At 49.5% G+C, this 27,603-nt stretch overlaps 1 protein-coding gene across 2 annotated transcripts in view; it reads right to left on the bottom strand.

Annotated features, from left to right (window-relative positions):
- Window positions 1–4,500: 4,500 nt before the first annotated feature.
- The window catches only part of L3MBTL1 (L3MBTL histone methyl-lysine binding protein 1), a 57,054-nt gene continuing 33,951 nt past the window's right edge, over window positions 4,501–27,603 (bottom strand). For both annotated transcript variants that reach the window (XM_050917301.1, XM_050917303.1), the window contains exons 15-22: window positions 23,705–23,815; window positions 23,061–23,175; window positions 21,880–21,979; window positions 20,424–20,621; window positions 12,542–12,588; window positions 8,908–9,065; window positions 7,824–7,886; window positions 4,501–6,842 (exon numbers count right to left, since the gene is read on the bottom strand). In XM_050917301.1, the coding sequence (XP_050773258.1) occupies window positions 6,708–6,842; window positions 7,824–7,886; window positions 8,908–9,065; window positions 12,542–12,588; window positions 20,424–20,621; window positions 21,880–21,979; window positions 23,061–23,175; window positions 23,705–23,815 (927 nt within the window). In that variant the 3' untranslated portion in view covers window positions 4,501–6,707. The remainder of the gene's footprint in view (window positions 6,843–7,823; window positions 7,887–8,907; window positions 9,066–12,541; window positions 12,589–20,423; window positions 20,622–21,879; window positions 21,980–23,060; window positions 23,176–23,704; window positions 23,816–27,603) is intronic.

The following is a 27,603-nucleotide window of genomic DNA, read 5'->3' as shown; positions in this document are numbered from 1 at the left end:
CTCACAGCGTCAAACGGAGAGGGAACCACAGAGCACACTGATGGGAGATGGGGCTCCTCAGGAGCAGTCGGATTTGCTGTCTCTTCACCCAGGCCTGCCTTTCCTTGGCCCCTTTGGCAGTTGTGCCAACTACAGCATTCATGGCACCTCTGAGATTTCTTAGCTGGTCCAAGAAATTCCCCCTCCAAACAGTCCCAGGCCAAAAGCCTGAGGTGAGGCAGGGTAGGCTGAGAGCCCGGGAGAAGCAAGAGCAACCAAAGGGCAGGGTGATTGTGTAGTGTTGCTTCCCCTCTGGCTCTGCTGCTGAGGAGACAGAGCCCTGAGCTACAGCCCCTCTGGCTGTGCTATTGTAGGGGCAGGGGGACGAGGTCAGATGGGGAACTTCATTTCTCTCTGCTCCCATTGTGGTCTTCTCTTTTTCTTGTCCTTGCACCATCTCATGGGCTCCTCAAGGCTTGAAGCACGCTCTCTCCCCTCGGGCGTGGATCAGCCACCCCCTCTGCAGTCAATCCTCCCCTTACCTTTACAGGACTTCTGCACAGCCTTCCAATGGGCATCCGCCCCAGCCAGAAATGGTGAAGAGAGACCGCCCCCCATGGAGACAAATTCTGCTGTATTCCAATAGTGCAAACCCAGAGCAACTCCATGTCCTTCAGTGCTATAACCGAGATCAGCTTCTGGCCCTGGACTTCATCTACCATCGTCCTCCATATGGTATGTGCCTGGTCTTTGTTCTCCTGGCCTAATTTTAATTGGTGGCTGGGGCTGTGCAATATTCTGTCTTAAATAGCACCTTATGCAGCAAGAGGCGGTGTGGGTCAGTAGACAGAATACTATGCTGAGAGTCATGAGACCTGATTTCTATTCCTAGCTCTGTTATATGACCTTGGGCAAATCACTTTTCCTCTTTGTATCTCAGTTTCCTTTTCTGCAAAACGGAGATAAAGACACTTACCTTCCTTTGTAGAGCACTTGGAGAAGTCTGGCTGAAAAGGGCAACACGTGGGCTAAGAATTAATAACCAGGCACCAGCTTTGTATAATTCCATAGCTCACATTGATTTATTGTATTTCAAAACACTGACAAAAACACATCACATCTTGATTTGTTTGTTTGTTAATCCTCTGTATACTCAGGACACAAAGTTCCAGAATAGCTGCACCAGCGACGACGAGAATATTTTCGTCATGAAAACACAAAAAAAAGGTGCCAATCCCCAAAAAACAAAACCAGAAATTAAACGAGTGCAAAATGAATGAAAGTGCAAAAAAGCTTCGTTGTCATAAACACGTGCCTTCCAAAACACAAGCCCCTTTCCCCGCAACCAAACAATAGCAAACCCCACTCCTCAAAATAAAGGGGCAGGGGGCTGAGCAGAGCTGGGCTGCAGGCTTCTACTAGTACCCTTTCCTTGGCATCAAGGGATAAACCATCAGCCCAAGAAATTATGACGACAGGAAGAAGAAAAGCCAGCCAAGTAATGACTTCCAAAGGCTCCCTCCTCCTCTTTCTGATTTCCACCATTGCACTCAAGTCTGAAGGTTCTCCTTGAGTTCTCCTAGCTACCTAACCTCCTGGACAATTTGGATTTATTTTCTTTTTAAAAAGTGCTTGAAGTCGGTGCAGAAATCGCTTGGATCTCATAGTTCTGGAAAGAAGCAAGAGATAGGACACCCCATTCTTCCCCCCATGAGTTCCTAGCTAGTATGTTTCCCACCCTCCCCTCCCCACACAAAGTTTCTGACTAGCAAGATGCTGCCCCATTACACTGAAAGCTGCTCTGCTCAACCCCCTGATCTGCAGAACACTACCCAACCCATCATCAAGAGACTCTGCCACTTTTCAGAACAGACCTGAATTGGACATGGGACCATGTTGCCTTACAGGGGCCTGAACCAAACCCCACTGAGGGCCATGGCCCTGTTTGCTCCAACTGGCTCTGCCTTAGACTGTCCATGTGGTGATAGGCTGGCTGCTATCTTCAGACTAGCCAAGGGAAGAGCGATGGGCTGTCTAGCTGACAGGTTGTCATTAATGAACCGGGCATCAGACCGTCTGTCTGCCATGGGAATCTGGGAAAGGGATCTGCTGCTTCCTTCTCCATCCCCTCACATGGGAGGGGCAGGGAGAGCAAGAATAAATGGAGGAAAAGGGATGGGGAGGAAATGGGGAAGAGACTGAGTGTTCTGAAAATCCTATAGTCAGCCTGCTGACTTGGAAAATTCCTCATGACACTGGGCAGACACTTTCTGGACAGGACCAGAATACCTCTCACCCCACCCCCCGGCCCATGTTCTACCAGGCTGCTCCAGAAGCGAGAGTTGCTCCCAGACACTTTGTATCTGGTAAAAGTTGTACAAATCCTAGAAGTGTGGGGACTGTGCTCTTCTCCCATCCCATGGGCCTGGCTGCTGGGCTGGCACAGGTATTATGGGAATTAGAACCAGAGCAGGGCCAGCCCCACCACCTGGCTGAGCTCACACATAATGCTGGCAGCCTTCCCAGGGCAGCAGAGTGTCACAATGACAGTCAACGTAGCTGTTGTCAGCACCCGATGGCAACCGTCACTGGGGGCTGTAACGTGAGAGGGGAATTTGCTACCGTCACAGGGCGAAGGACTGGCTGATGGTCCTGCCTGGCCCCAGCAGATAATTCTGTGCCACCTCTGCCCCACCAGGTCCCAGTCCCACCAACTTCTCTATGCTTCCCTCAGGATGGGCAGGCATAGTCAGAGGCTGCAACTCAGAAGTTCATTTGAGATATTTTTAGCTGCTCTAGCCTCCCCCAAAAGGAGCGCTGAGAAGACTCCTGGGCCAAACTCAACCCTGGTGAAACTCTATTCTGAGAGTGCCACCAGTGAGAAATTTGGTCCGTTGGGAGATTAAGGATTGAGACCCTCAGTGGGGGCTTTAGCTTTTCCTATGCAAGGGCCTCAAGGCTCCCTCAGCTGGTGGGGCCTCTAACTAGTTTAAAACAGGGAGGAGATCTTGGCATGAACGCACCCCAGAGACCGACAGTGATTTTGACGAGGCATTCAGAACAGAGGACAAAGCTCCTCCTTCTCAGCCTTCCCATCGGGGTCAGGAAGAAAGCTGGGCAGGGAACATTTTTCCCATCCAGTTTTTAAGATTTAAAAATTTTTTCTGGTTCACACTGGGACAAAACAGAGAGCTTTCAGAGCTTCTAAAAATAAAAAAAGGAAAAAGAGCCCCACTCCCAGAATACACCATAGCCCCATGGCAAGGGAACTCAGCTGGGCTATGGGAGATCCAGGGTCAAGTCCATGTGTATCGTAGCCATGCAGGTTATGAGGAATTCTGGGATTTCTCTGGTTTTGATCAGGAATTATATCCTGGACCTGAGGAATCTTCCCACCAAAAGTTTAATCAGAACCAAAAGTTTCAATTTTGATTAATCAACGTTTTCTGACAAAAAAAACAATCTAGACAGATAATTCCCAACCAGTTCCAATCAGGGAAGGGCTGTCCTCCTGCTCCCACACTCAAGTGCTGCCACATCTCAAGAACCACAACCCTTCGGAAGAAAGCGTGCCACAGAAAACAGAGTTGGACAAACAGTAGAGGAAATAGCATCAATAGATTTTCTCACTCTCTCATATACACGCACTGCTTTGGGTTTTGTTTTTTTTTAAGAAAATAACAACATTACAAGCTTTAACAGTACATAGCCCTTGGCCGTCTACAAAATTTGTATTTCTCTCACCCAGACCAATTCAGAAGCTTCATACCTCAAATAGTCAACCCAAGAGGGGAATGGACTTATGGTTGAGACAGCAGCTAAGCAAGTGTGATATAAGAACGCTGTCATTAACACAAACACACACACACACACACACAGACACACGTTCTATCTCATTTCATATTTCCAGTGAGGATTATTTTTCTGGAGAGCTCTGACCCAAGAGAATTCCCCCCGAGAGACCATTCCTACAGGTGGGCATACCACTCGAGTCCAGTTCGGTCTGTGTCCAAGGTTATACTGCAAGGAGGTGAGAAAGCTGTTCAGGTCAATCTCCTAGAAACTGTATGCAAGGGTTGGATAGGCACAGTTTGGCCGTGGAGCTCTTTAGGTGGCTACAGACTAAGAGTCTCACCAGTAATCAGGAAGTTATTTTCACAGGAGCCCAGAAATCCATCTGAAAGTCTGTAAGGTGTCAGGTAGCCAGAGAACAGCTCACTCAGTGTCTCAGTAATAGAACAGGAGATTTAATCCCATTGGCCATTGAGATTCTACGGAGACAATCCTAGGCAGACATTTATAGCTCCCGTTCCCTTCAAAATGGGCCCGCTTATTGGAACAGTCTCCACAGGAACCAACCACTTGATCTTTTGTTGTAGCTTCAAATGCAGAGCACAACTCAGGCATCTGACACTCCGCTCCAGTGCCGAACCCAGAGTGCCCCTCCAGCATCCGGCCAGCACGATGCCTGGTTAGCTCACCTTTAGCTAAAAGAGGAATATAGTCCCTTAGCAGGTTGAGTTGCAGCTGATGAGAACAGGAGACTTCTTCCTTTCTTTCTCTGCAGTTGATGGTTCCTATAGACACTGACTGAGCCTTGTGCAGGGATATAATGAGCTAACCAGGAGACTTGCTTGCGTTCAGGATAAAGTTTGGAAATATTTCAGGGAGGTTGACATGGAGAGTCCCAAAGCTGAAGCCATATTTGTATCCCAAGGCTGCTCCTCATATTCCTCTTCTCCCAACCAACAGCAAACCAGGAGAAGAGCTCCTCTTTGGACATGGAGGCCAGTTTGGCACCATTTGCTGAGGATCAGGCTGCATCTATGGAAAGATTGGGTCCAGAGCCCACAACTCCTCTCCTTCCATTTCGCTCCTCCCCACAGATGAACATATGGCAGCATTTGAACAGATGGAAGAAAATGAAAGGGAAGGAAAGAGAACTTGCAAAACAAACCCAAACGCTTACCAAAAAACCCCATAAATTGTGTAAAATCTCTCATGAATAGCAAGCAGCAAATATTGGAATGGCAGGTCAAATGTGACCCCAAAAAGTCAATAATAAAAAAGAGTCAAATGCTGCATTTCCATGGGAAGCCTAGCATGAATTTGACCCATATGTACATGAAAGTGGACTTCATATGCCATGTTGCTATGAGACATGTTGCTGGTGCATATGGTAGAAGCTCTCATCCCTGTCTTCAATGACTGTGGGGAGGGGAAGGAAGCAAAGGAAAAGGTCGATTCCTTTAACGAATTGCAGACCTTGGGAATGCAAGTATTTCTAACCTGACAGAGCGCAGACTGGGGACTGCGGTCCCCCTGCCCAGGCTACACCTCTTCTGATTGGTCCTTCAGGAAGCTTTTACGTGGCTGGAGTAAAGGCAATTGGTCGCAAGACATCACACACGCTGCACTGACCTTTTCTTAGATAATCCCAAGAGACTGTCTAGTTAATAACCAGCAGGTAATTGTCATTTGAAAAAGCAGTTTCCAAGTCTTGTCCCAGAGGGATGTGTGTCAAGTAGCTAAGGACAAAAATTTGGCCCACCTTGACTTTCTTACAGTTTGATGGCAAAGGGCTGCTGAGATCTGAAAATAGGAACCCCACCACTGAGACAGAAAGGAAAAGGCCACTCTGCCTCTGCAAAGGATGTCTGTGCTGCAGAGCAGCCACCTACCCAGCAGAGGAGGCACAACTGAATTGACTAACCTTATTCCCAGAGCTGTGCTGACATGGCTGGTATATTTATACTTAGACTGTAAGATCTTTGGGGCAGGGATTGTTGTGTTCTGTGTCTGTACAGCACCTAGCACAGTAAGGTCCTGGTCCATGACTTGGGCTCCTAGCTGCTACTGCAGCACAAATAATAAATAGTAATAAAACACTGACCCCCCTCTCCCTCCCCCAGCAGCAAAGAGATCTGCAGCATAAATAGCACTCTGGGCTCATTCCCCATGAGAAACAGAAGGAGATGGAAGAAAATTCAAGTTGGCCTCATGGCGAAGGTGAACCAGGGCAAAGCAAAGTTACTGCCCAGCTTCAAAGTGAGAGTCACAAAAACTGAAGAGAAAACAAATGGAATGTTATCAAAAGCTACTTGAGAATGTCCCTTCAAAAGAGCGTTAAATACCCACCCCAATGCAGTGAAATATGCTGGGAAAATCCTCTTCAATTGCTAAGAAAAGGGAAAATGAGTCATCCCTCTAAACGAGCTTGTGTGCACTCACGTATGTGAGAGAAGGGTGTGTGGAGGCAGTTTATTTCTTAGGAGATCACCAAAATTTCTGATCTTGGTTTCTTGAGCAGCAACACTATCCCTCAAGCCCCACACCTTCTCCTCTGTACCTCATCAGCCCTGAAACACACACACACACACACACACACACGCGTCATCCTATGGAACAGGATCAGTCAGAAGCGCTTGAAGGGTAGGGGGTCATCCCGTCTCAAATCCGTGTTCTGTCTCATCAGTGGGAGAGAGCACTAGTCAGCGGTACCCAGACTAGAGCTCCCCCACCAGGCCAGAAGAGAAGTGTAACAGGGCAGGGGAAGAGAAAGACAGAGAGAGATGGGTTTGGTGCAAGGACAGAGAAGGTGACTCAGAGAGAGAAGGAGCGTGCAGGATTTTACAGCTGCTACAGTGGAGAAGGTCTCCGCTCCAGTGAGCCAGACAGACAGCTTAGCAGCTGCAGTGCTGAGGGCAGTCCCGGGCTGTGGGGTGTGGTCACTTTAAGGTGTCGTCAGCGTTTTTGAACATGAGGATGGCGTTGTAGATCTTGAGTGCTGGGCCCAGTTTGACGCTCATGATCTTGACGATGTCGGCCTGAGTCAGCAGAAGGAATGCCTCCCCATCAATCATCTGCAGGAGAGAGGGGAGTGGGTCCGGTGTGTGCACCATGCTCACGGGAAATCTGGGCTCCAGAGCTGCTCATCTCCACCCCCTCCCCTCAGGGCCATGTGTTCAAACAAGCACGCCCTTCAAAGTGGGGGTGGAGATGCACAGTTGCGGATGCGTGAGCATGGCCAGCAAGGTGGCTCTTGGTATGGACTAGCTAGGGATCCTACAAACACGGAACATATGATCCTGCCTCCTTCTCAGTGAAAAGCCTAGCCTCCTTCCCAGCCCCATCACACTAGGAGGTGGTAAGTGGCAATGGAAAATGGTGCCACAGCAGGTAAAAATGCAGGCCATCTACTGGACAGGCTGGGATGCTTCTAGCAACCAACGCACCCTGAGTCAGCCGGCCCCGGCAGCTCTGAACGAATGTCCGAGTGATTCTCTCTGCCAACGAGTCCAGGTCAGATGTGCTCTGTGTGGGGGTCAAAATCTTTGCAACCACTGGAGCTGCAAACACAGCCTGGCTCTGGGACTCCAGCTAGGCACATAATCCCCAGTAACAGAGATTCCACAACAGGAACTGAGGGGAGCGGGGGACCTGGGACTAACCAGACCCATGGGCCTTTTGGGAGAAGGCTGCAGCACTGCCTGCAGTGCAGCTCTGCTTCTGCTCCCCCACTGACTGCTTGGAGCTCTCCTACCCCAAGCCCCCCGCTCACAGGGGACGGGCTTGCCCCATACATGGAGTGTCACCGTATCTATTAACTATATCTGGATGGATCCATGAGGTCTGAGGTCACTATCAGTGGGTTCTTCTCTCATTGCCGCTGATGCTATCCCAAACAAATGCTCTCAAGGACTGTTGCTTTAGAAGCAACAGGGCAGAGTCCCAGAGGCTGGTGGCAGGAAACCATGTAGGCAGCCTGTTTTCCCATCCTCCTCCAACTGCAAATGGGCTTCCTTTGCTCCCCCCACCCACACACTGAACCCCATTCCTCCTACCTCATCCTTGAAGAGTTTGGCTTGGTCCTCGCAACCCGTTAGCGTCTGAACAAAGCTAAAGACCTTTGGAAGAGATAAGGAGGGAAACACAAAATCAGGGAATTAGCCTGCCTGAAATCCCACTGCCAGAGCTGCCTTTTCAGGATCTAAGAGGACAAGCCACAGAGCTGGGAGTCTCTGGAATTCTGCATGCCCTGCTCCAGCCAAGATCTGCTGCTTTCTGTATAAGCTGTGGGTCGAACAGGATGCAAAGCGCCTTTTATTCTACCATACTTGAGTGCAGATGCCTGCTGTCCACAGAAAGGCGACACAGGTCATCAGGTATCTCACAAATATACTCACCAAACAATGGGCCCTGGAGCATTTGGGGCTGAGGCCTTAGATCTCTGACAATAGAGTGCAGTGCGAGGCAGCGTGGCAGGAGTGTCCGAGAGTGGCTGGGTGGGGGAGTACGGCAGTGTTTGTCAGCAGCAGCAGGCATTAATAAGGAGCTCAGATAGAACTGTGGGTAGGGAGGGGTTGGGATTGACTTGTCCCTTTCTCTGTTGATTTGAGGTTTACGTTTCAACTAAGTTGTCACTTACCAAAAAAAAAAAACCCCAAAAAACAGATTTATTGGAAAATGTGTAATAAAATAAATAAGTAAATAGCTGATTGCTGGCCATGTCCTTGCACAGCCTCAAGCGATGGCTTCCAGCCAAGCTGGAAACTGCTAATCACATGAGAAGAGCGGTACCCTTCAATCAGACCTGTGGCTGGGATTAGTGAGGGCACCAAGACCAGGTCTGTGAGATGAGTGGTTCACAGCGAGCAGAGAGCTGGGAGGAATCGGAGAGGCTGTGGAACCTGTGCAGCTCCCGCTGGCAACCCTTGCTGATTGCCCCCGGGCGAAAGGACACCCTCACTGTTTCCTAACCCTGACATGAACCACAGCGTGTGAACATGCCAGGGAGGGCACGTGCACACAATGAGCCATGTGCACTGGGGGATTTGCATATGTGCCTTTAGAAATCTGACCCTTTATTTCTTTCATCCCGTTCTACATTTTTCTCTGCTTTACCAGCCATCTCTGAAACCCCCTCACCTCATCAATGGTCCATTTGGCCACAGTAGCTGCTGTGATGCCAGCCACTCCTGGCAGGAGTTTGCAGTGTTGCTCCCAGCAGAGGGACAGGGAGCGGTCAGGGTGAGCAGATAAGGCCGACATGAAGAGGGACTGGTGCATATTGTCCGAGGAAATAGCTGGCAAAGAAATTCAAAACGTTACTCAAGGCGGAGGGCCAAGGAAATCCAGTCTCATCCTAAAGGCCCTGCAACGCCTGAAAGAAGAGCTGAGGAGGCATGGGGGCTGAAGGCAGAAGCTGGAGGGGTTTCAGGTATCAGATAAGAACAGTTTGTGCTGTGCTAACTATTGCTAAACAGACGGCATTCTTCTCCAATACAGTGGAACCTCAACTGTGTCAGAATAAAGGGATATGATCAAGATTTCTATATGATGGTGTCTTCTTCTATTAGAGAGACAAAGTGGGTGAGGTAATATCTTTTATTGAACCCACTTCTGTTGGTGAAAAACACATTTTCGAGCTTACACAGAACTCTTCTTCAGGGCTCAAAAATGTGTTTCTTTCACCAGCAGAAGTTGGTTCAATAAAAGATAGCACTTCACCCACTTTGTCTCTCTAATATCCTGAGACCAGTATGGCTACAGTAACACTGCAAATCTCTTTATCATGACATGACTGATGTACGCTGTATCAGAGAAAAAAAATGTCTATTAGCAATAGTTAATGCAGAACAAACTGCACTTATTTAACTTGATGGTCTCTCTCTATTACAATAGGTTCCTATATTTTATAAGTACATATGTAAGGACAATTATGTATATCTCCTTACTTGGGTTACCATTAGTTAAACTGAGAAGAATTTAAAGATCTGAACTTTCTGTTTATAGATGGTGTCACTTTCTGCTTCTTCTGCCCTAGCCCCTGGCTACTGTGTTGCAAGTTCCCAGTGCTATGAGGTGGGGGTGTGTTTACATTCAAAAAGCCTGATTTCATGACTTTTTTTGTTGTTAATTATGAAAACACTTCTGTTCAACAGTCCGTTTTGCAAACACCCACCCATCAACTTTCATTTCAAATCAAAGCTGAATTTCAGGCCGAACTCTGTCCCTTTAATTTTTTACCAAGGTTGGTCTCTTCCCTCACTAAATGAGTTTAGTAAGGACTTTCCTGAGTTCATGATCAGTGATCTCATTTGTTTCACTCATTCAGAATTCTGGAGGAGAGCTCTAGGCATGGCCACTATCAGATCAGCTCTTGCTGTAAAAGCTGCTATTGTCCCCTAGTGGCCACTCAGCAGCTCATTCTGCTCACAGTGCTCGTGCACAAAGGGATGGATGGCATGGAATTAGCTTTCAGGTTGTGGCATGAAAGATTAAAAACCATTCCAATATATTTGGTTATATTGGTCACATGCTGAAGTATCAGCAAACCCTCTGGTGGTAAGAGGGGGGATTGCAGGGCAGAAAGAGGGAAAGAAAAAAGCTGGACTGGGGATATAGTCAAAGATGCCCGTAAGCATTCATGCCAGCCAGCTACAGTGAAGGGGCACTGCTACGGGGGGGGGGGGGTGTGTGCAGTTTACAATCAGTATACATGCAGCAGGGGACAGACCCTGCCCCAGCATAGCAGCAACAGAGAGGAGTCTGTTCTGCTGTGAGATGAGGCATAGCTCGTGGGTCATGGAGCTCAGCTCTCCAGTGGCTCCCCACCTAGTCGCAGGGCTTTGAGACCAGGGAAGAAACAGGGGCAGGGCTGGTGGATCTGCCGGTGCAGATTCCTTTGGTGTTCTGTGCTCAGGACCAGAGTGGCCTGGGAGAGGCAGCTCCTCTCCCCTGCAGAGAAGTCAAGGACTAAGTCTTAGCTTGGCACTGTCTCTAGCATGGCTTTCCCAGAAAGCACACACTGCACAAAGGGACATCTCCTCGGGCAGTACACAGCCCAGAATATGAATACTTGATGCTTCCTTTAGATCCATAAGCGTTAATAACACTCTGCCTTTTATCTAGTTCTGGGGGCTGGGGGGGTTATTAAGAAGCCCAATGACAATGTGTAAGACTGCGAGTCTGTCACGGAGGTCGCGGAAGTCACGGATTCCATGACTTTCTGTGACCTCTGTGATTTCCACAGCTGCAGCGGCCAGTGCGGTTGACCCAAGGGCCACCCGAGCAGCAGTCCCAGGGTGGCCCCAGAGGCAGCTGGAGGCAATCAGCAGCACCCATAGGAGCAGGTAAGATTTAGTCAGGGGTATTTTTAGAAGTAGTCATGGACAGGTCAGGGGCCATGAATTTTTGTTTATTATCCTTGACCACTACATGACTTTTACTAAAAATGCCCCTGATTAAATCTGAGCCTTAACAATGTGGACCGCAACATTCAAGCTGGGCATTATGTGAGGGATAAAAGACAGGCTGAGGACAGGGGTTTTATAGTCAGACCTTAATATTAACAACTTTAAATGGAAAGATGAAGGAGGGAGAGAAATTACGCAGGCTGGTACTTTAGGGCTGGGAGAGTCACTTCCCATCCCAAACGTCCCTAGGGTCAAGCTGGCAGTTGGCTGGAGGAGTTTGGCTGGAGGAGTTCACAGCTCAGCCTGCGTATGTCTCACGTGTTTCAGTAAAGCTGGGTCCAGCTTGAGGCCCTGATACCGCAAAGCCCTTAAGCATGTGCACTGCAAACATGTGCTTAAATCCCGCCAGCGCTGGCTCTCGCGGGCGGTGCATGAGGAAGTTATGGTACCTTTAATTTCTGAGGTCAGACAAGAGAGTCACAAGGGTCTCTTCTGTCCTTAAAGCCTGTGCATCTCTGAAGCATGTGCTTACGACGTTTGCTGAGTCAGGGCCTTCATGGGCCCCACTATGGGGAGCCCAGCCTCTATACAAAATCAAGTCACATTACAGGGGCCAGATCCTCCATTGGTAGAAATCAGGATAGCCCCACTGAAGTCATGGGCAGCTATGTCCATTTACACCACCTGAGGACCTGGCCCCACATCTTGATCTTCACTTTGGTCTCTATTTCCAATCTCAGGGCAGTTCAGCCAAGGCAGACCAGCCGTTCCAAAGCCATACCCACAGGTTCAGCACAGGATCTTTCCCAGTCTCTCTCCTGCTGATCTGGAGTGAACATACTGCCTGGGCAACAAGTGCCTGGGGATTGGTCCTGCTTTGAGCAGGGGGTTGGACTAGATGACCTTCTGAGGTCCCTTCCAACCCTAATATTCCATGATTTTTTCCATGACAGCTCTGCAGAGCAGGGCTTTCTGCATCTACAGAACAGGGATAGTAGGAGTCGCACCAGTGGCAGCACCTCCAGACTGCTTTGCCAACGTGCCTCGCTCAGCCCTGCCACCCGGGCTCTAGCCATGAGAATGGCTCATTCTTTGGCCTCTTCGCTGAGATTAAGCAAACTGTGCTGGATTTTATGTTGATGGTGGTGATGCAACCTGCCCACCAGGAAATAGACCAACGCTCACAAACTCATTGCACAGAGGCCACCAGAGAGCCTTATGCATTGGGGCTTGCTGCTGACCTGGGCCAGGTCCAATCTGGTGATATTGGGGTAAAAATCTTTCTATCCCCTTCCCAAGCCCTTGGGCCACCCTGACTCTCTTCTCTCCATGAAAAGACAGCAGCGTGGGGAAAAGGTGCTTACTTTGGAAGTCTTCCTGCTGGATCTTCCGATACTTTGGAGGTCGCCCTCTAGAGAGACGAGAGAGGATTTATTTGCAAGCTGTCTGCTTTACCATTTCAGAGGTGCTGTAGGAACCAGCATGTTCATTAACTGCACCGCTTGTCGGCTCAGCGAGGATTGTACCATCAAATGAACGACACAGGTAACAATCCTTTAGCAGGGATTGAACCAAGGACTTCCAAGGCTACGTCTGCGCTTGTGATTATAACGGTTATATGTGCCTTGTTGTGCCATAACCCTCCTATTGTCCACATCTGAAGAAGGTTCCTGAAGCACAGTGTAGTACGGGAAATCTAACACACATGGGGAGTCTGGGTACGTACATGACAGTGCTGTGGCATGGCCCCAGACCTGTTCTACAGCCCATTGTGGACATGGACAAAGGGTGTGTACCACGTCCACCAGCCCCATTCCCACCATGCATTGATACCTTTGCTGCTTCACCCTTACCCAAATCTAAAGTTCCTTAACCTCCCCGTTGCCAGCGGTAGTAGCAAACTGCGCTGAGCTCTTAAGATCCGGTCTCACAATAACTGTATTAAGCAGCACCAGCCATCATGGCTTATGCTCCAAGAGATGCTGTACGGTCTGAAGAGCACACGTGGGCGCTGATCAACGTGTGGTCAGAGGACACCGCCCTCCACAACTTCATCCGGATCGGCAAGAACACACACCTCTACCGGGAGGTTTCATGGAGGAAGCATTCACCAGAGTCCATCCCAGTGCCAGGAGCACATGAAGCCCCTCAGGCTCCTGTACTGAAGGGTGAAGGACTCCAGCAATTGCTCTGGGAAAGGCCCCAGCACATGACTCTGCTACGATGAGCTGGACCAGGTGCTGTCTGGGTCTGTGAGTAGTGGTTCTGCAGTGAATCATGACCCCTCCTCAGCCCTGCTAGTCTCATCAGACAACAGGACGCTGATGAGGGGCAAGGCAACAAGGCAGCAGGGACCGTGGGGGAAGTCCCGGAGACCTAGAGGAACAGGAGTGTGTGGTTCTGCACCTTGACACCTGAGCAGCCTGTGGGGGACCCCGAGCCATGGCAGGAACCAGAATCTGAGGCTGGTAAGTTACAATAAATCCCCACACTCCTTGGAAATATCCCCTCTTGCTCCAGAAACACAAGTCTGAAGGCAGATTCCCCCCCCCCACCATCTGCCCCACTGCACCCCAATATGGTCCCCGAACGAGGCACAGCTGCAAATCAATGATTTTACAGAAATTCCACAAACCAGTGTAAAGCATGTCGGGGGAGCTATAATAGGATTATTAACAAGCAGTCACTGTGCCCCGTGTCTGTGCATTTCTCAGCGAGCATTCTGAACAGTGATCGTCCCTGGGCCACGTGGACTGAGGGGGAAGGGAGGGAGGGAACAGAACAGTTTTATGACATTTATGGTTGCTTTAAGACCCCCAAAACACCCCTTCCCTCCCTCTTTCCTTCTCCTTGCAAATGGGTGCCATGCAGAAAGGAGTGCGGTGGTTGATGGCTTGGGTGGTGGCCCGCCTAGGTCCAGGAAGGGAAAAGGAACCATTATCCCTGTATCGACTGCAAATATTTATTACTGTTCCCAGTCTCTGCTGCTGGTCTCTCCCCATGCAAAGTCTCTCTGAAGTAGCCAGAAGCAGCATGGGTGGGTGAAGCATCTGCTCTGGTGGTTCCACAAACTCAGCGCCCTGTCCCTTAGCAGTGGAGAGGCGATTGGCGTGCAGTGTTAATCCAAAAGTTTAGGGAAGAATATACACTTGGGACTGTTTCTCTGCACCTTTCAATGGTGTTTGCTGGACACAGGGGCCGGACTTGCCGGCAAGGTGAGAAGATTAGGGGTTGGAGGGATGTTTTCTATGGTTCTCTATTCCTCTTCCATGAAAGATCAATCTGCTAGCTGAGAATACAGTCAGTCAATTGCCTCCCAGACCTTTAGCATAATTCAAAAAAATTCTGGAGTAGCAGAAATTCAAGGTGGTTCTTCAGATTTAATGGCAGGATGAATTTTCTTGGTCCACCTTTGTAGCTCACCAGACCCCTACATTCAGCAATATGTAGAGGAGTGACCATTAACAGAAGCATCTCTCGTTCACAGATGGCCGGGTCTCCTCCACTGGACTGGAAAGCCATTTCTCTCTTTTCCATTCCAGAGTCTTGAATGCTGCTAAGTTCTCCAGATGATGGCCAGCCATTAAAGAAGAAATAGGCAACTAGGAACGTAACCCCTGAAAGGAACTGAACCCCACCCCAATCGGCCCCTTGTTGCACTGTCAATTTGATAAACAGTACTGCAGGTATCTTACCATTTCTGTCCTCGGCTCCTCCCTCGTGGGCTGCAAATGCTGTCTGATGGAAGGGGGCTGTGAGAGTCACGTTCCTGGGATCCTGACATGTATCAATATTGTGGCCTTCGGCAGCAGAGTTTCAGGATGTGGGGGAATTCTGGAGGCTCCTTCGAAAGAATAAATTAAATGGGACACTGGCCTTGTCTTCGATGTCCCAGGATTCCATAGGGAACCCGTTCTGGCAGGAAAACAGGAGCAGCAGATGCAAGGAGAGAAGGACCCTGGAGGACCTGCTTTATTGGCACTGACAGAACAACACAACAGGGTTCAAGGGCAATGAGCTAAGCTGTGAAATAACTGCAGCTGTCCAAAGCACCAGAATGAAAACCAAAAGAGAAGTTAACAGCCATAAAAGGTGTTTTAGTTAATGATTGAATGGACAATACAAAACGAAATGAACAGTGAAGATACATGACACTAAACAGAGCTTTTACCACCCTCCAACAAATCGTCACCACTGGCAGCCATGCGTGTATTTGTGCATAGCACTGGATAAGCACTGTGAAGAAGGAATGTGTAAAGCCCCTCCCAAAACCCGTGCAGAACTGTTTTCAAATTACTTTAACAATGCTTAATTACTCCCCATAAAACACCAGGACATAGAACAAAACGTTGCTCAATGATTACACTCTACAGCACAAAACCACAGCCAGAGGTGCTAACCTTGAGGGCCCTCACCCAATTTTCTGCTTTCAGTTAGTCACTCAGCTGCAGGGGATCCCAATCCACCAAGGTATATCACAATACCAGTAATGTGGCATTGCTTTACTGAGCTTTGCCAGGAGCGCCACAGCATCACAAAAGTGCCCTTCAGTCCAGTCCCAAGTCACCTTCCGGCTCCCTGTTGATCCATAATGTACGAGTAAACAGCATCACGAATTTCCCTTGCCTGCCAGGAACTAGGAGCAGTGTGCGCACAGGTGGGGGCCTGCAGCCTGTTTAGGCGTTGTAAGCCAGATCTGTCCTGTGCCCACTTGTTCTGGAAGTATTCACCTTTGGCCTCACATGTTATGCTAGGCACAGCACTCCACGATAATGCAAACTGTGTTGGCTTCACTGGCATCCAAGCAGGTTTGCAGGCATCGCCAACGAGCTTTCAGCTGTCCAAGGGTGCACTCCACCATCATTCTACAGCTACTCAGTCTATAGCTGAATTCCCTTTTTCTTGGATTGGCAACGTTGAGTTACAGCTTCCTGAACCACATTAGAAGCAGATACATGAGGAATGTGGGGGAAGAACCACATTGTTTCAGGGGAATAGAGTCCCTTCTCCTCGCTGTGGTACAATTCTGATCTCTGGAGCATCCTTGTGTCGTGAACCTTTCCCATGAGTCCAATGTTGGGCTTCCACTAAGCCTTGGAGAACTGTGAATAGTAACCTTTATGGTTCACGTATTCACTGACCCTTTTTGGTGGTCAAAGGACTGGGATGTGTTCCATTAATGGCTCTTGCACATTTCAGAAACCTCCTCCTCTGAAATCCCACTATAATTTCGGGGACTTTGGTTATGGCAACTGTCTGTGTGTAGATTACAGTATTGCTATCTTGGCAAACTTGTAAAATCGCCACTCTGACAGTAGACTTCCCAACTCTAGACTGTTTTGCAACTGAACAGTAGCTGGCAGGTGTCGTCAGCTTACAAAAGGGCAATAGCCACCCGCTTCTGTGCTGGTATGATTTTCCGAAAATGAGAAATCTGGCAGTGGAAGGTGGGTGCGAGCTGCTTATACAACTCCATGAAACTGCTTCTTCATTCAGAAGTTCTGCAGCCACTGGTCATCATCACAGGTTTCCAAAACAATGTGGTCCCACCACACTGTGCTGGTTCTTTGGGACCAGAAACAGCAGCCCACTCGTGGGCATACCATTGCTATCCTGCCATTCAACTGTTCTATGGGACCAAGTGGATTTTCCTTCGTCCTCTCAGTCATCTATCTATCTGCTGACTTCAATTTTTCTGGACTTATTCTGTCCAATAGCCAGTACTGGACTACATGAACTTTTGTCAGCAGGAGCAGAACAATATCTTCATGGACTTGCTTCATTTCTTCAATGCAGTTAGGCAGAAGGGAGAGATAACAGGAGCTGCTGATGCCAAATGTGTGAAGGCAGCATACAGTACCAGCAAGGTGGTTTCCCAGAATGTCTCCTCTGATGCACCCCTGCAATAGTAGTGCTATCATCGCATACTGAAAAAGTGTGGATGCCAGTATATGCTTGTGCACAGAATACACTCGTGCTCAGCACAGCATATATGGTCACTTGGTGCGGGTACGTGTGCTAGCGGTACCTGGACTATTATCCAAGGAGGCATGCAAATGTAGACATAACCTAATTCCAAATCACAGACTTAGACTTCTACTCCCTGAGCTAAAAGGATTAACTCCATTAGTCAGGAGCAGCATTACAATCGTTCCCTCAAGCCCCACCTGAGGTCAGGACCCCACAGAGTCTGTACAAACGCTCTGCGGGAGGAAGTCCCTGCCCAAAAGAGTTGCCAGTCAAAGCAGGTGAAACAGATAAAGAGCAGGAGGAGAAACTGAAGCACACAGAGGTGCCCAAAGTCACCAGCAGAGCCAGGGACAGAACCCCTCTCTCAGCCCAGTGCCTTGTCCAGTGGGCTGTGCTGCCTCTCATAGGAGCAACATAAGAATGGCCACATTGGGTCAGAACAAAGGTCCATCTAGCCCAGTATCCTGTCTTCCGACAGTGGCCAATGCCAGGTGCCCCAGAGAGAATGAACAGAACAGGTCATCATCAAGTAATCCATTCCCTGTTGCCCATTCTCAGCTTCTGGCAAACAGATGCTACCATCCCTGTCCATCTTGGCTAATAGCCATTGATGGACCTATCCTCCATGAATTCATCTAGGTTTTTTTTAACCCTGTTATAGTCTTGGCCTTCACAACATCCTCTGACAAGGAGTTCCACAAGTTAACTATGCATTGTGTGAAGAAATATTTCCTTTTGTTTGTTTTAAAAGAAACTGCTGCCTATTAATTTAATTGGGTGACCCCTAGTTCGTGTGTTATGAGAAGGAGTAAACAACACTTCCTTATTTACTTTCTCCACACCAGTCATGATTTTATAGACCTCTAGCATATCCCCCCTTAGTCATCTCTTTTCCAAGCTGAAAAGTCCCAGTCTTATTAATCTCTTCTCATACAGCAGCCGTTCCATACCCCTAATCATTTTTGTTGCTCTTTTCTGAATCTTTTCCAATTCCAATACATCTTTTTTGAGATGGGGTGACCACATCTGCATTGAATTTTCAAGATGTGGGGTACCATGGATTTATATAGTGCCAATATAATATTTTCTGTCATATTATTTATCCCTTTTTTAATGATGCCCAACATTATGTTCACTTTTTTGACTGCCATTGCACATTGAGTGGATATTTTCAGAGAACTATCCACAATAACCCCAAGATCTCTTTATTGATGGGGTCTAAAGTGGCTGTTACCACTCATTTTACATGTATAGTTGGGATTATGCTTTCCAATGTGCATTACATTGCATTTATCAACTCTGAATTTCATCTGACATTTTGTTGCTCAGTGACCCAGTTTTGAGAGATCCTTTTGTAGCTCTTCGCAGTATGCCTGGGATTTAACTATCTTGAGTAGTTTTGTATCATCTGCAAATTTTGCCACCTCACTGTTTACCCCTTTTCCTAGATCATTTATGAATATGTTGAATAAGACTGGGCCAAATGCAGATTGCTGAGGGACACTACTATTTACCTCTCTCCATTCTGTAAACTGACCATTTATTCCTACCCTTTATTTCCTATCTTTTAACCAGTTACCAATCCATGAGAGCACCTTCCCTCTTATCCCATGACTGCTTACTTTGCTTCAGAACTTTGGTGAGGGACCTTGTCAAGGCTTCCTGAAAATCTAAGTACACTATATCCACTGGATCCCCCTTGTCGTCCACATGCTTGTTGACCACTTCAAAGAATTCTAATAGATTGGTGAGGCATGATTTCCTTTTACAACAAAACTTGCTGACTAGTCCCCAACAAATTATGTTCATCTATGTGTCTGACAATTTTGTTTTTTATTGCAGTTTCAACCAGTTTGCCTGGTACTGAAGTCAAGCTTACTGGCCTGTAATTGCCAGGATCACCTCTGGAGCCCTTTTTAAAAACTGGCATCACATTATCTATCCTCGAGACATTTGATACAGAAGCTGATTTAAATGATAGGTTACAAACAACAGTTAATAGTTCTGAAATTTCACATCTGAGTTCCTTCAGAACTCTTGGGTGAATACCATCTGGTCCCGGTGACTTATTACTGGTTAGTTCATTCATTTGTTCCAAAACCTGCTCTAATGACACCTCAATCTGGGACAGTTCCTCAGATCTGTCACCTAAAAAGAATGGCTCAGGTTTGGGAATCTCCCTCACATTCTCAACCGTGAAGACCGATGCAAAGAATTCATTTAGTCTCTCTGCAATGGCTTTATCGTCCTTGAGTGCTTTTTTAGCATTTTGATCGTCCAGTGGCCCCAATGGTTGTTTAGCAGGCTTCCTGCTTCTGATGTACTGAAAAAACTTTTTGCTATTACTTTTTGAGTCTTTGGCTAGCTGTTCTTCAAATTCTTTTTTGTCCTTCCTAATTATATTTTTACATTTCATTTGCCAGAGTTTATGCTCCTTTCTATTAACTTTCACTTTTTAAAGGATGCCTTTTTCCCTCTCACTGCTTCTTTTACTTTGTTGTTTCGCTACGGTGGTTCTTTTTTGGTTATCTTACTATGTTTTTTAATTTGGGGTATACATTTAAGTTGAGTCTCTATTATGGTGTCTTTAAAAAATTTCCATGCAGCTGGCAGGGATTTTACTTTTGGTGCTGTACCTTTTAATTTCTGTTTAACTAACCTCCTCGTTTTTGTGTAGTTCCCCTTTCTGAAATTAAATGCTACAGTTTTGGGTCACTGTGGGTGTTTTTCCGCCACAAGGATGTTAAATTTAATAATATTATGGTCACTATTACCAAGCGGTCCAGGTCTATTCATCTCTTGGACTTGATCCTGTGCTCCACTTAGGACTAAATCAAGAATTGCCTCGCCTCTTGTGGGTTCCAGGACAAGCTGCTCCAAGAAGCAGTCATTTAAGGTGTCAAGAAACTTTATCTCTGCATCCCATCCTGAGGTGACAAGCACCCAGTTAATATGGGGATAGTAGTAATGGGGGATTTCAACTGAGTTTTTTATTTTAATAGCCTCTCTAAACTCCCTGAGCATTTCACAGTCACTATTACTATCCTTGTCAGGTGCTCGGTAGTATATCCCTACTGCTATATTCTTATTATTCGAGCATGGAATTATTATCCATAGAGATTCTATGGTACAGTTTGGTTCAGGCAGGTGGCCATTCTCTGTTGGCTAGCCACAGAGCAAGACAAAGCTCCACTAACCCAGGGCGTCACACAGACGCTCCCCTGTGCGAGGCTGTCTGCTCCGCTGAGCCAGGCTTCTTTCCCGCTCTCTCCCTACCTCCCGTGATGTCGGGATTTCTTTCGCTGAGAGAAGCCGATCAGGTTCCTCTTGCGGGCCGAGGCCTCAGTGTCTGAGAGATCGGCCTTCAGCCTCCCCTGGTTCTTCTCTGCCAAGGGGCACCCTGAGAGGCAGTAGTGAGCCGTGAATCTCCCCGTCACATGTCCGGAGCCGTCACAGCCTGGTGTTGGGCACTTCCTGGAGAACAGAGGGGACGCAGAGAGTTACACTGGGAAGAGACACTTTAAATGGGTACCAGCCCTGGAGAAAGATGGGCAGGAGCCCTGCTGCTGCTCATTACCCTATCTCTGCCCCACCAAACAGCCTCAGCCCTGGGCACTCAGAGTGCTTGATGGATAGGAAGGACAAAGTTCCCTGCACAAATCCCACAGGATTCCAGTCACATGGGCATGCTGCTTAACTGACAGGTCCCCTGTAGCATCACGCTTCCCATAGGAATAGCCTGGCACTGCGTGGCACTTACTGAGCAGGTCACAGGCACCAGGGGTCATATTATCTCTACTCCTTCCCACTACCCAGACAACTCCTTAGGCCCAAAGCCAGGGGAGTGAGGAGGGGCGAGGTCTCAGGGGACGGCTAATGGGCTGGGGCTAGAGAAATCCTCAGGGGCTGGAAAATCTGAGTTTCTCATGACTTGTGGCTTTGCAGCATACATCTCCCACTGCTCCGGTTCATGCTGCAGTGCAGGGGCCCAGCTCCTACCATTCCTGATTCAACGGGATCCTCTTAGAAGTCCCAGAAGAATGGGCCAGAAAAGCATCTGGAAGGACACGGGGAAGCTTATTGCTACATCTCTTTAAACCTACAGTGCTTTATATCGCTCACTGATTTCAGCTTCTAAACAGAGGGCTAAGCTCCTCCAGTAATGCCCTGCCTCATCAGCCATGCCACAGATACTGTATGGTTGCCTGGCAGGGTGCAGGACCGTGAGAGCACCACTGGGGGGATTCCTGGTGCCCATGGGGCTTTTCCAGCCCCACCAGGCTTCTCCGCTGTGCGTGAGCTTCCAGCAGCAGAGGGGGCAGGTCCAGAGCAGGGATTACACACCCGGGGGGCGTTAATTTAGCACATGCTACCCCTGCACCCTGCAGCTATGGGGTCTCCCTGCTCTCACTTCTCCAGGCCCGGGGGGGAGGAGAGAAGGGGTTGCCTTGGGCTGGGGGAGCACTGAGAGGGACGGAGGGGAGGGCTGCCAGCTAGGTGGAAGGAGCCTGAGGGGTCAGGTTAATCTGTGGGCTGGGGTGTGTCAGCCCAGGGGACCCATAGCCAGGTGGGGGCTTCTGAGCTGTGGGAGTCTCCATAAGGCAAAGGTCAGCAGCTGCACAGGAGAGCCCCCATTTGCTGCCCCCACTGCCGGCCCGGCAGGGCTGCAGCCACCTGCAGCAGCAGAACAGGAGGCCTGGACTAACCCCTGGGCTGCCTGTGGGGAGCTCACCTGTGGTGAAAGCTGTACTTGGAGCCTTTGGTATGAGGGATGCTCTTGCAGCCCAAGGTCGGGCAGCCCCCGTGGGCAGAAGCAGCTGGTTCCTTTGGCCCTAGAGCAAATGAGAGATGTGGTCATGGGTTCGGAGCCACAATGACCCGCCTGCTACCTCAGGCTAGCAACGAAGCTGCTGGGTGCCGGCACTTCCCACCACAGGTGCAAGGTGAACACGCTGATTTTAAAGACTGCTGGCTCTGCAAGTTGGAGCGCTCCTCTGGAACTCCAGCCAGGGCTTTCCCTGCTTCTGGCACCGCCCTGCAGCTGAGACAGCTCTCAGTGCTGCAGAAGATCCCAGGCCTCACAGCCCCCAGCGGAGCTAGCTGTGTAGTGCTGACAGTACTGAACCCCTGTTTGGGCCCAGTTCTTTGCTCCCTCCTCTCCTGGAACTCACACTGAGCTCAGGGAGCTGTGCCCAGTGTCTGCCCCAGAGCCAGCTGACAGGTTGCAGGCACGCGGGGAGCAGATTTGCTGACTGTGAAGGTGCCATTTCAGCAGAGTCACTTTGCAAACCATCCCACAGCCTAATGCTGGGAATCGCCACATACCTGGGACTGCCCCAGAAAAGGAAAGCGGAAGTGATTCCATGGAAGAACCACCACAGTTTGTTACTGCTACTGGCAGTAAGAACAAACACCTGCTGGGATCAGCACAGGGACCACTACACACCAAGGGCTGGATTCTGCTTCCATTGAAGTGAATGGTCCAAATTCTGCACTCACTGACACTGGTATAAAGCTGGAGTAAGTCCATTGACTTCAGTGGCACCACTGCAGATTCGGTTCATTGACAAAATGCCCACTGCCGTAACAGGGCAGTGTGGGGCTATGAGATTTGCCGTGTGGAGTGCTGGTGCCAGATGCCACTGAGAGAGGTGCACAGTGGGTGCAGCTGGAGTCTCTTCGGATACTAGCACCGCTCTGTTGGCGTTGCACTGGGGAGTGAGTATTCCTGCACTGCCCCTGGTGTCAGTGTGCTCACTGGCCCTGGGGGCAGTGACAGCACAGGGTTACTATAGGTTCTAGCACTTACTGGCCAGGTGATGTCAGAGCAAACGCTCCCAGCATGAGGCCTCGGGCACAGCGCCGGCAAGATGGGCCTGCAGTGACAGCACTGGCATCGGCACCGGTACTTACTGAGAGGAGGCTGCAGCGGGTGTCCAGTTTTCAAGCACCATCCCACGGGGTGGATATCCGGATGATCCACATCGATCCAGAAATCGTAGACATGACTCCAGCCATCAAAATGGACCTGAGGAGACGAGGTGACAGATCACTGCTTAACCATCATAGTCCCTCTCTAATGAGCATTAAACCCACATGGGCTTCTTGGCATTAAACAGAGGCATTGGAGGTCTGTGCTCTGGGCTCCAGCTCCTGGAGTCACATGAGAATATCAGAATCTCAGCTTTCATTTCTAGCCTCATGGATGATGAAAATGTGACCCAGTGTAACAGATGCACACCAGTGTCTGCAGACAGCCTGAAACAAATCACTCCAAGAGATGTGAACTGCCCCCATTCATCCTAAACTTGCTGCCACACCAAGGAGGGATGGGAGCAGGGTCACAGAGGTCCTCATGTGGTGGTGCCTTAATTTGGGTCTGCTCCTAGGAAGAGAAAAGCCTCAGATTCCCTACAGGGGTGTGCAAGCGGGCAGGTTGGCTGGCGCATGCACACACACGTATTTTGCATTCAAATCTTTCCATCAGTCACTATAAGATGGGGGTGGGCAGGAGGAGCAAGCTACAGGGGCAGTTAAGCAGAAAGCAGGAAACCTACCTTTATCCGGTAATCCTCCACGTCTTCCACGCTGGCCACGCGGATGAGGGAGGGAGTCCGTCTGTCCACCGCCTCCAGTTTCATGTTCACCAGAAAGCTGTGGGGCGGCCGCTGGAGCAGAGAATGCAGAGAGTCAGAGGGCAGCCCATAAGCTCCTATTGCCTTCACTATCACTCTCTGTATACCTTCCCCAACCCCTCCCTCTTTGTGGGCTGGGTCTGCCACATCCAGCATGGAGCTCTGAATGCCCCCAGCTTCTCTCCAACAAACTTGCCGTCAAAGGCTATGTCTACACTTAAAAAAACTACAGTGTCACAGCTACAACTATGCTTACTACACAGTGTAGACAGAAGGTGTCTCCGTTGCTGTGGGTATTCCACCTCCCTGAGAGGCAGTAGCTGGGTCAATGGGGGTTAGGACGGCTTAACTACGTCACTCAGGAGTGTCATTTTTCACACCCCAGAGAGATGTAGCTTTTCAGCGTAAGCCAGCCCACAGCCACAGACCTTCTGGCTTTAGAGGCCTCGGAACTTAACAAGGTGACTCGAGAGGACAATGGCAATTTCCTGTAATATCTCTGGGAAATTGTACTGTATTGTGTATCTGTGACAGAGGGCCATTGGTGGTTCATTATTCTGCAGCAGCAACTCTCATCAGGCCTGATATGCTTACTACACCTAAAACACTGTTGTCAAAATCTGTATCAAACTAACAAGTGGGGGAGAAGACACCATGGTGTCTACACCCCAGCAGGAGAGAGAAAGGTATCTGGGTTTGCTTTTCAAAGAATACATTACAAAGGTTTACTGGACTATAAAAAGTAGCAGAAAAAACCCCATAATTATCCTTCATCAGAGGAGTCAAAGACACCAAGTGCTTTGAGCTCCATGTGTGACTAAAGAATAGACCAGCCATGCTGGAAGAATGACTGTGGCGATAAAAACTTCTTTGAACAAAAGACTCTAGTTCAGGGATGGGAAAAATTTTTGGCCCAGCGGCCACATCTGGGTATGGAAATTGTATGGCAGGCCATGAATGCTCATGAAATTGGGGGTTGGGGTGAGGACTCCGGCTGGTGGCACAGGCTCTGGGGTGTGGCCAGAAATGAGGAGTTCAGAGTATGGGAGGCGGTCTGGGCTGGAGCAGGGGGTTGGTGTGTGTGTATGGTGGGGTGAGGGCTCCAGCTGTGGATGCGGGCTCTAGGATGGGGCTGGGGATGAGGGGTTTGGGGCGCAGGAAGGTGCTCTGGGCTGGGACCGAGGGGTTCGGAGGGTGGGAGGGATCAGGGCTGGGGCAGGGGATTGGGATGCAAGAAGGGGCAGGAGTGCAGGCTCTGGGTGGTGCTTACCTCAAGCAGTTCCCAGAAGCAGCATGTCCCCTCTCCGGCTCCTATGTGGAGGCGCAGCCAGGTGGCTCTACATGCTGCCTTGTCTGCAGGCACTTCATGGGGGGGGGGGGACACAGCGTGCGAAGGCCCCTGGCTGTCCCTCCATGTAGGAGACAGAGGGGTGACATGCTGCTGCTTCCAGGAGCTGCACAGAGTGGGGCAAGCCCCTGACCCTGCTCCCCAGCGGGAGCTTGAGGGCCAGATTAAAACATCTGGAGGGCTGGATGAGGCCCCCCGGGTCATAGTTTGCCCATCCCTGCTCTATTTGGTTAAGCCAAGATTTAATCTTAGAGGTGTGTTTTTACTTTTGTTTGTTTGTTTGTTTGTTTCTGTCTCAATGACTTCTACTTGGTAACATGGAAACCTCTGTCCTTGTGTTAATAAACTTGTTTTACTTTTACTGTAAGCCAACACAGTGCTGCGATTGGTCTGTCAACCCCAGTTACAATAATAAGATGCTATGCTATTGTCTCTTGAAAGCAGTGGACTTGACAAGGTTTTGCGAGTGTTACAGCGAGCAAGGGCTATGCACTGCAGAAAGATGTCTCTGAAGAACTCGGGAATTGGAGTTCACCGATTGTTACCGGCTAGGAAAGGTCTGGACTTGCAGAGTCCTCAACTATTTGCTGGCAGGGCAGACAAGCTGGTTTGTCAGGGAGCTGACACATAGCTTAGCAGCAGCAAAGCTCTCAGTTACTGAGGCTGAGAGGGTGTGTAGCAGGGTGGTCACTTGCTCCTGCCTGGAAGGGCTTAAAACAGCCCTGGAGAGGGTTGGGGGAAAAGCTGGGCTCACTGGGGAAACAGCCTCAGCTGTGGCCATGCCCCAAACAGACCCAGCTGGCTCTATAAAGGCCAGGGAAGCCAGGAGCCGAAAGACTCTCTGGTTTCTTGAGAGGGAGGGACATGGCTGCTGGGAGCGTACCTGACCTGAAGCGAGGGGGGGAGGCCCAGGGAGCTCTGGCCTGGAAACCCCTAGGCTATGGCCTGGAGGAGGGCCGAATAGGTACTGGGGTTGCAGGGGGCAGCCCAAAAGGGGTAGGCAGAAGCAGCAGGTTCAAACCCAACCTTGCCTGTGATGAGTGGCTTATACTGCAGTCTGCCTCAGTGAACGGGGCCCAGATGGAGACTGGGCAGTAGCCAAAGACTGAGGTGAGGTGGGGATAGGGGGTGAGGGTTCCCCAAGAAGGAAAGACCCCAAGACTGAGGGGCGTACTTCCAGGGGGGAAGCACCCCAGATAATGGGGCACCGGGTCCAGGAGGGACACAGGGGCCCTGCGGCAGGGGTCACCGGCCTGCAGAGGGTGCTCCGAAGGCTGGATGAGCTAATTCCCAGAAGCAACCAGCAGGAGGTGCCACAGGGGTGAGTCCCACTGGCTTACAGGATGACACAGTGGCACACAGTTTTGAGAACCACAGCAGGGTGTCACAGTGTAATTGTGGGACAGTGATAGTCTGTAATTCCATGGAGGAGGGGGACCACAGTCCTCCAGGAACTAACAATAGAGGGGGGTGATTGGGCCAATTCACTCAGGTTGTTACACCTTCAGCGAGCTGCCACGACCTGGAGAGGATCACGTATACTGGGTCAAAGTAGAATGTCCAGAGACCAACAGAGAAAGGACTTGGATAAATGCAGGTTATTTATCCAAGACTCGGGGCCTTCTTTCTGATCCAGTGAATGAACAGGACCCTCTGTCCAAGCGGGCCCCAATCCTTCCTAGCAAGGGTTGGATGGACTTTGGCCTCTTGAGTCTCCATAAGACTGATGGGTGATCTCTGGTAAGCTTTTAACATACATATAGGAACTTCTATTGTTTTATCTATAATGCTCCCACAGTAAGAATAAATGGGCTTGCTTAGAAAAAGCTGAGAGGTAACTTGTGACTGTTGGCAGTTACATTGTTCATAGCCTTTGGAGTGAAAGCAAAGCCCAAACACTGGTCTGGTTAGGCAGCCTGGCTTGCTGGGGATATCACACTGCAGGTGGGGAACCATGCAGCCTGAAAAAAAAACCATCAGAAGGGAGAGCAACATGGGTCACTCACCAAGAGGTAATGACTGAGGGCCTGGGAGCCCAGAGTGGGTCTCGGGAGTTCAATGAGTTGAACAGGCGTGGTGGGAGCAGGCAGGGCCAGCTACAGGCACCAGTGGAGAAAGCATGTACCTGGGGCAGCACATGCTAAGGGGTGGCATAGTCTGGGCAGCTTTTTTTTTTTTTTTACTTGGGGCGGCAAAAATGGTAGAGCCGGCCCTGGGAGCAGGATTAAGCCAATGAGAGGCCCAGACCAGTGCTGTGCTGATGCATGATGAAAACACTTTGCTCAGGGTGAGGGGCCTTTTGGGCTGGTTGGATGCGCTATTGTCTGTCTGAAGGCAGCTTTCAGTGCATTGTGGTTATCTCCCGTCACCCCTGGTCCTAACAAACCAGGCTGACAATCTGCTTTCCTAGTATCATGCCCCAAAGCCCAGGAGAGAGAGAGATTATACACAGCTGTTGTTTCCTTCCCCAACG

Source organism: Gopherus flavomarginatus, chromosome 11 (genome assembly GCF_025201925.1).
Source record: "Gopherus flavomarginatus isolate rGopFla2 chromosome 11, rGopFla2.mat.asm, whole genome shotgun sequence".
In the NCBI taxonomy this organism is placed as follows: domain Eukaryota; kingdom Metazoa; phylum Chordata; order Testudines; family Testudinidae; genus Gopherus; species Gopherus flavomarginatus.
The sequence above is the reverse complement of the archived record's forward strand: the minus strand, read 5'-3'. Positions and strand labels throughout refer to the sequence as shown.